The sequence below is a fragment of the Sphaerodactylus townsendi genome, linkage group LG06, assembly GCF_021028975.2.
Source record: "Sphaerodactylus townsendi isolate TG3544 linkage group LG06, MPM_Stown_v2.3, whole genome shotgun sequence".
Taxonomy (NCBI): Eukaryota; Metazoa; Chordata; class Lepidosauria; order Squamata; family Sphaerodactylidae; genus Sphaerodactylus; species Sphaerodactylus townsendi.
The window spans coordinates 5624846-5636958 of record NC_059430.1 but is presented as its reverse complement, the minus strand read 5'-3'; the positions used below and the strand labels follow the sequence as shown (position 1 = coordinate 5636958).

The following is a 12113-nucleotide window of genomic DNA, read 5'->3' as shown; positions in this document are numbered from 1 at the left end:
GTGGGGGGGGGGGGGGGTGGGGGGGGGGGGGGGTGGGGGGGGGGGGGGGTGGGGGGGGGGGGGGGTGGGGGGGGGGGGGGGTGGGGGGGGGGGGGGGTGGGGGGGGGGGGGGGTGGGGGGGGGGGGGGGTGGGGGGGGGGGGGGGTGGGGGGGGGGGGGGGTGGGGGGGGGGGGGGGTGGGGGGGGGGGGGGGTGGGGGGGGGGGGGGGTGGGGGGGGGGGGGGGTGGGGGGGGGGGGGGGTGGGGGGGGGGGGGGGTGGGGGGGGGGGGGGGTGGGGGGGGGGGGGGGTGGGGGGGGGGGGGGGTGGGGGGGGGGGGGGGTGGGGGGGGGGGGGGGTGGGGGGGGGGGGGGGTGGGGGGGGGGGGGGGTGGGGGGGGGGGGGGGTGGGGGGGGGGGGGGGTGGGGGGGGGGGGGGGTGGGGGGGGGGGGGGGTGGGGGGGGGGGGGGGTGGGGGGGGGGGGGGGTGGGGGGGGGGGGGGGTGGGGGGGGGGGGGGGTGGGGGGGGGGGGGGGTGGGGGGGGGGGGGGGTGGGGGGGGGGGGGGGTGGGGGGGGGGGGGGGTGGGGGGGGGGGGGGGTGGGGGGGGGGGGGGGTGGGGGGGGGGGGGGGTGGGGGGGGGGGGGGGTGGGGGGGGGGGGGGGTGGGGGGGGGGGGGGGTGGGGGGGGGGGGGGGTGGGGGGGGGGGGGGGTGGGGGGGGGGGGGGGTGGGGGGGGGGGGGGGTGGGGGGGGGGGGGGGTGGGGGGGGGGGGGGGTGGGGGGGGGGGGGGGTGGGGGGGGGGGGGGGTGGGGGGGGGGGGGGGTGGGGGGGGGGGGGGGTGGGGGGGGGGGGGGGTGGGGGGGGGGGGGGGTGGGGGGGGGGGGGGGTGGGGGGGGGGGGGGGTGGGGGGGGGGGGGGGTGGGGGGGGGGGGGGGTGGGGGGGGGGGGGGGTGGGGGGGGGGGGGGGTGGGGGGGGGGGGGGGTGGGGGGGGGGGGGGGTGGGGGGGGGGGGGGGTGGGGGGGGGGGGGGGTGGGGGGGGGGGGGGGTGGGGGGGGGGGGGGGTGGGGGGGGGGGGGGGTGGGGGGGGGGGGGGGTGGGGGGGGGGGGGGGTGGGGGGGGGGGGGGGTGGGGGGGGGGGGGGGTGGGGGGGGGGGGGGGTGGGGGGGGGGGGGGGTGGGGGGGGGGGGGGGTGGGGGGGGGGGGGGGTGGGGGGGGGGGGGGGTGGGGGGGGGGGGGGGTGGGGGGGGGGGGGGGTGGGGGGGGGGGGGGGTGGGGGGGGGGGGGGGTGGGGGGGGGGGGGGGTGGGGGGGGGGGGGGGTGGGGGGGGGGGGGGGTGGGGGGGGGGGGGGGTGGGGGGGGGGGGGGGTGGGGGGGGGGGGGGGTGGGGGGGGGGGGGGGTGGGGGGGGGGGGGGGTGGGGGGGGGGGGGGGTGGGGGGGGGGGGGGGTGGGGGGGGGGGGGGGTGGGGGGGGGGGGGGGTGGGGGGGGGGGGGGGTGGGGGGGGGGGGGGGTGGGGGGGGGGGGGGGTGGGGGGGGGGGGGGGTGGGGGGGGGGGGGGGTGGGGGGGGGGGGGGGTGGGGGGGGGGGGGGGTGGGGGGGGGGGGGGGTGGGGGGGGGGGGGGGTGGGGGGGGGGGGGGGTGGGGGGGGGGGGGGGTGGGGGGGGGGGGGGGTGGGGGGGGGGGGGGGTGGGGGGGGGGGGGGGTGGGGGGGGGGGGGGGTGGGGGGGGGGGGGGGTGGGGGGGGGGGGGGGTGGGGGGGGGGGGGGGTGGGGGGGGGGGGGGGTGGGGGGGGGGGGGGGTGGGGGGGGGGGGGGGTGGGGGGGGGGGGGGGTGGGGGGGGGGGGGGGTGGGGGGGGGGGGGGGTGGGGGGGGGGGGGGGTGGGGGGGGGGGGGGGTGGGGGGGGGGGGGGGTGGGGGGGGGGGGGGGTGGGGGGGGGGGGGGGTGGGGGGGGGGGGGGGTGGGGGGGGGGGGGGGTGGGGGGGGGGGGGGGTGGGGGGGGGGGGGGGTGGGGGGGGGGGGGGGTGGGGGGGGGGGGGGGTGGGGGGGGGGGGGGGTGGGGGGGGGGGGGGGTGGGGGGGGGGGGGGGTGGGGGGGGGGGGGGGTGGGGGGGGGGGGGGGTGGGGGGGGGGGGGGGTGGGGGGGGGGGGGGGTGGGGGGGGGGGGGGGGGGGGGGGGGGGGGGGTCCTCCTGGGGGGGGGGGGGGGTTTCCCCCAGGGGGGGGGGGGGGGGGGGTGGGGAATTGGCCAAGCTGGCAGGGGCTGGTGGGAATTGTAGTCCATGAACATCTGGAGAGCCACAGGTTGCAGACTCCTGCCTTAGAGGGATGACCTCATCGTGGCCTTTGGGCACACCCTTTGGAGAGCCAGCGTGATGTAGTGGTTAAGAGCATGTGGACTCTTATCTGGTAAACTGGATTTGTTTCCGTGCTCCTCCATGCATGAAGCCTGCTGAGTGACCTTGGGCTAATTACAGTTCTCTCAGAACTCTCTCAGTCCCACCTGTCTCAGAAGATGTCTGTTGTGGGGAGAGGAAGAGAAAGAGTTTGTAAGCTGCTTTGAGATTCCTTTAAGCGAGAGAAAAGCGGGGTCTCAAAACCATCACATCTTCTTTTTCATATTTGGGACTCTTGCTTCAATGTTCCATGCTCGGGAGCGTCTTCTATCAAAGAAGCTCCATTGGTGGGCACACGAGACAGGGACTTTTTGGTGACACCCCCACCATTATAGCAAGCAAGCAAAGCCTTTATTGGCATACATAGAACAACAGCAACAAAACACAGCAAACATAAAAATTTTAAAAGGCAAAAAGGATAACCTCAGATAAATACGTATTATTACTGGCTCTGAATTATTTCCATAACAAAGCTTGCAACCTCTTCACAAAAAACAGAATCAGAGTAATTCAACAAGAGAAATAATCTAATCAAATCTGTTAACTCAGATTGGAAGAGAGGGTGTAGATTGACATATTTAGATCTAATTTTAGCAAATTTAGTACAGTGTAATAGCTGGTGAGCCAATGTTTCGACTACCTTAGAATTACAGCTACACAACCTTTTAGATTTTTCCAGGTTATTAAACCTGCCATGTAGTAAGGCAGATGGCATAACATTGAATCTAGCAATTGTGAAGGCTCTCCTTGAGCAGGGGTTAGTTAGAAAATATCAGTAGTGGGCCATACGACCCTGCTCAAATGGAATTAAAAATGGTGTGGGAGAGCAAGTTCTTTTAGCTGCTAGATGCAGTTCTGCAAATTCCCAATCTAAGAGTCGGTCTTTGAGTAGTTTGTACGCTTCTGAGCAGGAAAGAGAGTAGAGTGATTCGAGAGACAAACCGATACAATTTTATTTTCAATCAGAAAAAACCAGGGGTTAGCCTGTCTGTCTGGGAGTATTAAGGAAACAAGGAAATGTACCCCCCCCCCCCCCATTATGGAACAACCTCCCCAGGAAGATACGCCTGGCCCCCTGTCTTTCAATCTTTAGGAGGAAGCTGAAGATGGTTAATAATTAATACATTAATAAATAAGATGGTTTTATGAATGGCTGCATTTGATTAAGTTTAGTAGCAGTCCTGTGTTTGGGATTTTAAAGTTTGGTTGCGTATCTGATGTGTTTTACATAGGCTGTAAGCCTCATCGAGCTCTGTAAGGATGAAAGGCGGCTGGAAAAAATGTTTTTAAATAAATAAATAATGCATAAATCAAGGGAGGGGGCTGCAGAGGGGACTTGCCGGGAAAGTTCTCAGGCAGAGGCAGAAGAATGCTTGCTGTTTCTCATGTGCTTCTGTTTCCCCCCTCCCTCATATATACTAGGGCAACATGGCCGTGACGGTCACCTATGGTGGAGACCCCATCCCCAAGAGCCCCTTCCCGGTGACTGTGGCCCCGCCCCTCGATCTCAGCAAGGTCAAAGTGCAAGGACTTAACAGCAGTAAGTGGGACACTGGGCTGAGGGCTGAGCAGCGCCCGGGAGTGGGGTTGGCAAAAGTTTGGCACACAGCCCCCTATAACCTGCGTGGCAGTGGTTCTCAGTGCATCTGCTATGTTGACAGTCCAGAACGTACGTGTGTGTGTGTGTGTGTGTGTGTGTCAAACTCTGGCCCTCCAGATGTTCATGGACTGCAATTCCCATCAGCCCCTGGCCAATTGGCCATGCCAGCAGGGGCTGATGGGAATTGTAGTCTATGAACATCTGGAGGGCCAGAGTTGGACATCTCTGCTTCCAATCACTATGGGTCTCAGTGCTGCCAACCTGGTGCTGCCAATTCTGTATCTGACTCAACATAGAGTAATCTGCCTGGAGCCCGTGGAACAATTAAAACGATTAAAAGACCATTCTGACTCAGAATTAGCTTCCTGTGTTCGGCACTCTTCAAACTCTTGATTATTAATTTTGTTACGAGTCATTTATATTATTCTGTGCCCCTTGTTTGGGTTTAACGTTGGGATGATTTTGTAGTGTCCTCTCTTGATATAAGGTTGTTGTTGTTGTTGTTGTTGTTGTTAGTTTTATATACCGCCCTCCCCCGAGGACTCTGGGCGGTGCACAACATATTAGTATAAACAAGTAGAGCACAGTTTAAACCAGGGGTAGGGAACCTTTAACACTCAAAGAGCCATTTGGACCCGTTTTCCACGGGAAAAGAAAACACTTGGAGCCGCAAATAATTTTTGACATTTAAGATAAAGATAACACTATATATATATAGGGGTTTTTTTACCTTTTACTCCGCTCATTCTGAGAAGCGCATGGATGCGCCCGCCCCGCTGCCTGCAGGGCAGGCAAGGATGAAGCCGGCGGCTTGGCCTTGCCGGCCGCCAGGAAAGCGCCTGCCCCGCTCCAACGGGGCGGGTGAGAGGGGAAGCCCGCGGCGCGGCCAACCGTGGGCAGTTGGTGTGCCCGCCCTGCTGCCTGCAAGGCGGGCAAGGATGGGGCCGGCGGCTCAGCTCGTGGAGCCACAGTGCAAGGGCAGAAGAGCCGCATGCGGCTCTTAAGCCACAGGTTCCCTACCCCTGGTTTAAAACATAACAAAATATACTATAATAACACATATATGGCTCTATTAGGATTAAAACAATTAAAACACAGCATACCAGTATGCAATATCTCGGGCCCGACAACTAAAACCCTCCCAAGAGGGGAGCGGTAGGTCCCCTAGATGTTATGGGGACTATCAGAAGGGGTGGGGGGGATGTTTCACGTTTTCATTGTTTTAATATTGTTTTATGCTGCCCCGTCGGAGCATCAACACTGATAAATAAATTTATAAAACAGATAAATAAATAAATGCACTGTCTGCTGTTATTTGCCACAACATCCGGAAGCCGTGAGTCACGTGGGTTAGTTACGTGCTTCCAAGACATCCCTTTTTAACTCCCGTTGCTCCATCAGGCTTGCGCATTTGGTCGTGGCGAAAGCAGAGCTTTCTGTGCATCTGATCGTCCCGTTTCTCTCCCAACTTTTCTGCCCGCTCTGACCTGCAGAGGTGGACGTGGGCCGTGACCAGGAATTTGCCGTCAACACGAAGGGGGCAGGCGGGCAAGGCGAGGTGGACGTGAAGATCAGCTCGCCCTCTCGGCGCCCCATTCCCTGCAAAGTGGAGACCGGCACGACCAACGATATCCATTCCGTCAAGTACATGCCGCCGGAAGAGGGACCTTACAAGGTGGACATCACGTACGATGGACACCCCGTTCCTGGCAGCCCCTTCTCTGTGGAGGCCGTCATGCCCCCGGACCCATCCAAGGTGCGTGGCAGGCAGCGAATGCCCAAGGGGAGGGCAAAATGGGCACCCTCCCAAAGGTGGTAGGGCTCCTTTGCAGCAGCAGTGGCGTAGGAGGTTAAGAGCTCGTGTATCTAATCTGGAGGAACCGGGTTTGATTCCCAGCTCTGCCGCCTGAGCTGTGGAGGCTTATTTGGGGAAGTCAGATTAGCCTGTACACTCCCACACACGCCAGCTGGGTGACCTTGGGCTAGTCACAGCTTTTCGGAGCTCTCTCAGCCCCACCTACCTCACAGGGTGTTTGTTGTGGGGGGGAAGGGCAAGGAGATTGTCAGCCCCTTTGAGTCTCCTGCAGGAGAGAAAGGGGGGATATAAATCCAAAATTCTTCTTCTTCTTCTTCTTCTTCTTCTTCTTCTTCTTCTTCTTCTTTTCATGTGCAGGAGCGGGGAAATAAATCCAATTCGCCAGCCAAGAGTCTGCCACTCATGTGGAGAAGGCCTGGTTCTCCAGATTAGAATTTACCGCTCCTAATCGCTACACCACATCGGTGGTTACTGCTCTCTGACCCCCGGCTGTTGTTCTTTTTAGCCCATTTAAGATCAAGGTCCTCCCAGCCCACGACGCCAGCAAAGTGCGAGCCAGCGGGCCCGGCCTCAACGCCTCTGGCATTCCCGCCAGCCTTCCTGTGGAGTTCACCATCGATGCCCGGGACGCGGGGGAGGGGCTGCTGACGGTACAGATCCTGGTGAGTGTCGTTCTTCCGGATGGAGAATTTGAGGGGGCTGTTGAGGGAGGGGGGAACGAGGCATGGTTATGATCACCTGGGTTTGAACGGATGCCTCCGTGGAGTCGAGCTGGTGAGAAGGAGGGTTGCCAATCTCCAGCTAAGGCCTGGGGAGCTCCCAGAATGACCACTGATCTCCAGAGATTGGTTCTTCTGGAGCAGGGGTCAGATAGATAGATAGATAGATAGATAGATAGATAGATAGATAGATAGATAGATAGATAGATAGATAGATAGATAGATGGATAGATGGATGGATGGATGGATGGATGGATGGATGGATGGATGGATGGATGGATGGATGGATGGATGGATGGATGGAGATGGAGATGGAGATGGAGATGGAGATGGAGATGGAGATGGAGATGGAGATGGAGATGGATAGATGGAGATGGATAGATGGATGTCACCAACTTTGACTATGAAGCATCCCTCCTTCTTTATCCAAGAACTACACTGGCTCACTGGTGGTGAAGGGGTCTGCTTTCTGTATATGCTCAGAGACATCCTTTGCATGAACCCTCAGGTTGAAAAGGGTTCTGGGGCAGAGGTTATCAGTGTGCCTGGACTGGAGGAGGCAGGCAGGACCCTCTTATTCGACTCTGCAATGCCCACTGAACTTTTGATTGAACGCATCTCCTGCGGCATGCGCTTCCACTTGCAGCGAAGTACAGGCTGTCCAATGACCATGCCACCACCAATCCCCTCCCTTTGTCCCACAGGACCCCGAGGGCAAGCCGAAGAAGGCCAACATACGGGACAACGGAGATGGGACCTACACAGTCTCTTATGTTCCAGACATGACGGGGCGCTACACTATCACCATCAAATACGGCGGCGATGAGATTCCCTACTCGCCCTTCCGTATCCACGCCCTCCCTGCGGGGGATGCCAGCAAGTGCCTTGTCACAGGTGGGTGGCGCCCCCCTCCCCACCAGAAGACCCCTTATTTAGCCCTGTCTTCCAAACTAGCTTGACCCAGAGAAGGGGAGTCGTCTACTGAATTGGTAGCCTGCCGTCTGGTTTTCCTCCATGGAGCGGTATCTTCCATCCAGCTACTTTCCCTTGTCCTTCCTTTATGCTTCTGCTAACAGCTTGATCTCCAGCGCAGATTTTTTCTGGGATGGGGTGGGATGCGGTGGGGTGGTGATGTCGAATTTAGTGCTTCGAGAATGATACTGAGCAAAGGCGTAATGCCCACTGGGCAAGGTGGGCAGCTGCCCAGGGCATCACCTTGTGGGGGGGCACCAAAAATGCAGGGTTCGTTTTTGGATGTTTTTTAGTGGTTTTCTGTTTTTGGCCTGCAGGGGACGCAGTTTTTAGGCTAGTGGCACTAAAATTTCAGTGTATCATCAGGAGACTGTCCTTATGCTACCCCCAGGTTTGGTGCAGTTTGGTTCAGGGAGTCCAAAGTTATGGACTCCCAAAGGGGGTGCCCCCATCCCCCATTGTTTCCAATGGGAGCTAATAGGAGATGGGGGCTACACCTTTGAGGGTCCATAACTTTGTTCCCCCCTGAACCAAACTGTACCAAACTTGGGGGCTAGCATGAGGACAGTCTCCTGATGATACGCTGAAATTGTGGTGGCAATATGTCTAAAAATGCACCCCCTGCAGGCACCAATGACCTGGTGCAAAAAAATTTTTTTGGTCGTGGTGGGGTGGCTGCCCATGGGGGGGGCATCCAACTCAGGTTTTGCCCAGGGCTACAGTTTTCCTCGTTACGCCCCTGATGCTGAGTGAACCAGAATGCTTTAAACCTGGAAGCCCGAAATCCAATTTGAGTTGTACTTTACCCCTTTTTCCCCTGGCAAATCCTCTTTGGCCTTTACTAGCTTCTGGACAGGTAGACATTCAACTGGTGAAGCTGTCTTAATGACTTCTTTTCTGCGGTGTGGACAGTCTGCACCTGATGCTTTTCTGCCCGTGGCACTTGAATTAAGCCAGGCAGAGAAAGAGGCACCAAGTTGGCCCCCTGCCTCGCTCCATACACAGCTAAATTTCCCCGGGCAGGCCCTTCTAACATGCCAAACATCAACCTCAAATTGTGTCGCCCTCCTTGAAGCCCCTCCGATTATTCCAGTGCTCTTTTTTGGTCCAAGCACCGGCTGCGAGGCCAAGATCTCATAGCTGTTTCCTTCTGTCTCTCTACAGTGTCCATAGGAGGCCACGGACTGGGTAAGTAACCGTGGGATGTCTGGTTTGGGTCTGGGGGGAAAGAGTTGGTATCATGGGCCTTGCTGCCTACAGTTATCATTCAGAGTTGCCGTTTTCTGGAAAGCCAGGGAGGGTCAATGAAATGGGCCAGAGGTCAGGGAACGTCAAACTAAATGTGAGTGCGACACGCTTATGAAATGTCGCTGCGGGAAGATAGTTTGCTTGCACGTGTGGCCGTTCAAGCGGGGAAGTTAGAATCTTTCTCCCTGTAATTTGTACCCATGACTGCAAGTCCTCTCTTCTGCTGCCAGTAAGAACCGTTCCCGGCCAGTGGTGGGATCCAAAAATTTTAGCAACAGGTTCCCATGGTGGTGGGATTCAAACAGTGGCGTAGCGTCAATGGGGCTGGGTGGGGCACGACGGGGGCGTGGCCAGGCATTCCGGGGGCGGGGCATTAATAATTTCTCTTACTGTAAAAAACTCTTACTGTAAAAAAAAATTCCTAATTTCCAGCTGGTATCTTTCTGTCCATAATTTAAACTCATTCTAGCAAGTCCTATCGTCTACTGCCAACAGAAACAACTACTTCTCCTCTAATTGGCTGCCTGTCAAATACTTAATACTTTCAAATACTTGATTTTGTTTCTAGAAATCAAAAGAAGGAGACTTTCCTTAAACAAGGAACTTTACCATATTTCTAAAACATGTTTTTAAAACAGCCCAACGGGGAGAATGATCCCGTTTTCCACCTTTGCTAACCAGCCACATAGGAAACATCAGGACTTTATGATTTTTGGACCTAATGGAATTTCTAATGGAAAAGCGGACCCAATTAGTAACCCCCTCTCGGCACACACAAATAATTAGTAGCCCACTCTTGGGAACTGGTGAGAACCTGCTGGATCCCACCTCTGTTCCTGGCCCTCTTCTAAGGGGCAGCCCTCCAAATACTTAAAGAGAGCCATCATCCCCCCACCCCCGAACCTTCTCTTCTCCAGACTGAACATGCCCACATCCCTTAGGCTTTCTTCCCAGGGCTCGGTATCCAGCCCCCCCCCCCCCCCCCCCCCCCGGATCATCCTCATCACCATCCTCTGCACCGGCTCCATTCTGTCCACATCCATTTTGAAGTGAGGCCTCTGGAAGTGAGGCCTCTTCTTGCCTTCAAGGATCTTGGATCTTCCTCTTCCCCCTTTCTGTCCTTCCAAAAGCACCCTAGATTAGGACGAAAGAGAGTGATTCATCCAAAGTTACGCACGATCCCTGCTCTGGCCTTTGCCGTCCCTCTGACACCCTAACGACCGCCCTTTCTACCTGCAGGGACTTGTTTGGGACCCACCATCCAGATTGGGGAAGAGACGGTGATCACTGTGGACGCCAAGGCTGCGGGGAAAGGAAAGGTGACCTGCAAGGTGTCCACTCCGGACGGGGCTGAGCTGGATGTTGACGTGGTGGAAAACCACGACGGCACCTTTGATATCTACTACACCGCCCCCGAGCCCGGCAAATACGTCATCACCATCCGTTTTGGAGGCGAGCAGATCCCGAACAGCCCGTTCCACGTGGTGGTGAGTCTGGGATGGGGTTGGGATGGGTTGCCGTGGCCACGCTTAGTCTGATAACCATATCAAGCCAGGACCCGTGGTGAAGGAGGGGAACCCGGCTTCCAGGAGTCGGCCCATTCTGCGGCTAGCTAGCAAAATAGAGGAGGAAGAAGAAGAGTTTGGATTTATATCCCCCCTTTCTCTCCTGCAGGAGACTCAAAGGGGCTGACAATCTCCTTGCCCTTCCCCCCTCACAACAAACACCCTGTGAGGTGGGTGGGGCTGAGAGAGCTCCTAAAAGCTGTGACTAGCCCAAGGTCACCCAGCTGGCGTGTGTGGGAGTGCCCAGGCTAATCTGAATTCCCCAGATAGGCCTCCACAGCTCCTAAAAGCTGTGACTAGCCCAAGGGCACCCAGCTGGCGTGTGTGGAAGTGCACAGGCTAATCTGAATTTCCCAGATCAGCCTCCACAGCTCAGGTGGCAGAGCTGGGAATCAAACCCGGTCCCTCCAGATTAGATACATGAGCTCTTAACCTCCTACGCCACTGCTGCTCCTTTCCTTCCCAGCAGGTCCTGTAGCCAGAAATTTGGGGTTAACATAGGACCTCGGAAAGGTTGCCAGGAAGTCCCTGGAACTTTCGGACAGGGATCTTGGGAGGAGCCACGGTGCCACGCCACTTCTGGTAAATCAAATGGAAGTGACATAGGGAACTCCAAGAATCGCTAGAAACTCTGTGGTAAAACCATAGCTCCCTGCGATTACTAGAGCTACCCTTTGCCACTTCCTCTTCTGAAATCAGAAGGTAGCTGTTGTCCCTATTTCCTCTGCCAACTGGTTGAAAGGACCTGCCAGCAAGTGATGTGAAAGGCCTCAGCTTGAGACCCTGGAGAGCCATGTGGAGGAGCTGTGGTCCAGTGGAAGAGCCTCCACGTGGCGGGCAGAAGCTCCCAGGTTCAAGACTTCTGCTGGACAGCGCTCTCAGTCTGAGTAGACAGCTTTGGTTCGAATGGACCAAGGGTCAGATTCAGTGTGAGGCTGTTCATGGACTACATGGCCAATTGGCCATGCCAGCAGGGGTTGATGGGAATTGTAGTCCATAAACATCTGATGTGCCTGATGGGAATTGTAGTCCATGAACATCTGAAATGCCTGATGGGAATTGTAGTCCATGAACATCTGAAACGTCTGATGGGAATGGTAGTCCATGAACATCTGAAACGCCTGATGGGAATGGTAGTCCATGAACATCTGAAACGCCTGATGGGAATGGTAGTCCATGAACATCTGACGTGCCTGATGGGAATGGTAGTCCATGAACATCTCACGTGCCTGATGGGAATTGTAGTCCATGAACATCTGAAACGTCTGATGGGATTGGTAGTCCATGAACATCTGAAACGCCTGATGGGAATTGTAGTCCATGAACATCTGAAACGCCTGATGGGAATGGTAGTCCATTAACATCTGAAACGTCTGATAGGAATGGTAGTCCATGAACATCTGACGTGCCTGATGGGAATGGTAGTCCATGAACATCTGACGTGCCTGATGGGAATTGTAGTCCATGAACATCTGACGTGCCTGATGGGAATGGTAGTACATGAACATCTGAAACGCCTGATGGGAATGGTAGTCCATGAACATCTCACGTGCCTGATGGGAATTGTAGTCCATGAACATCTGAAACGTCTGATGGGAATGGTAGTCCATGAACATCTGAAACGCCTGATGGGAAATGTAGTCCATGAACATCTGAAGCATCAGAGTTGGACACCTCTGGGCTATGGCTTAGTTGTAGAGCCCAGAAGGTCCCAGGTTCCATCCCTGGCTTCTCCAGTTAAAAGATCCAAGTAGGAGGTGATGGGAAAGATCTCCATCTGGGACCATGGAGAGCAGCTGCCGGTCTGAGTAGGCAATACTGAC

The 12113-nt window shown here is 58.1% G+C and overlaps 1 protein-coding gene across 1 annotated transcript in view; it reads left to right on the top strand.

The window, feature by feature from the left end:
* Positions 1-12113, top strand: part of LOC125435273 (filamin-A-like) — a 66080-nt gene that overhangs the window by 21837 nt on the left and 32130 nt on the right. The window contains 6 exon segments of the mRNA XM_048501462.1: positions 3793-3910; positions 5464-5726; positions 6269-6448; positions 7210-7399; positions 8642-8665; positions 9965-10212. Of these exon segments, the coding sequence (XP_048357419.1) occupies positions 3793-3910; positions 5464-5726; positions 6269-6448; positions 7210-7399; positions 8642-8665; positions 9965-10212 (1023 nt within the window).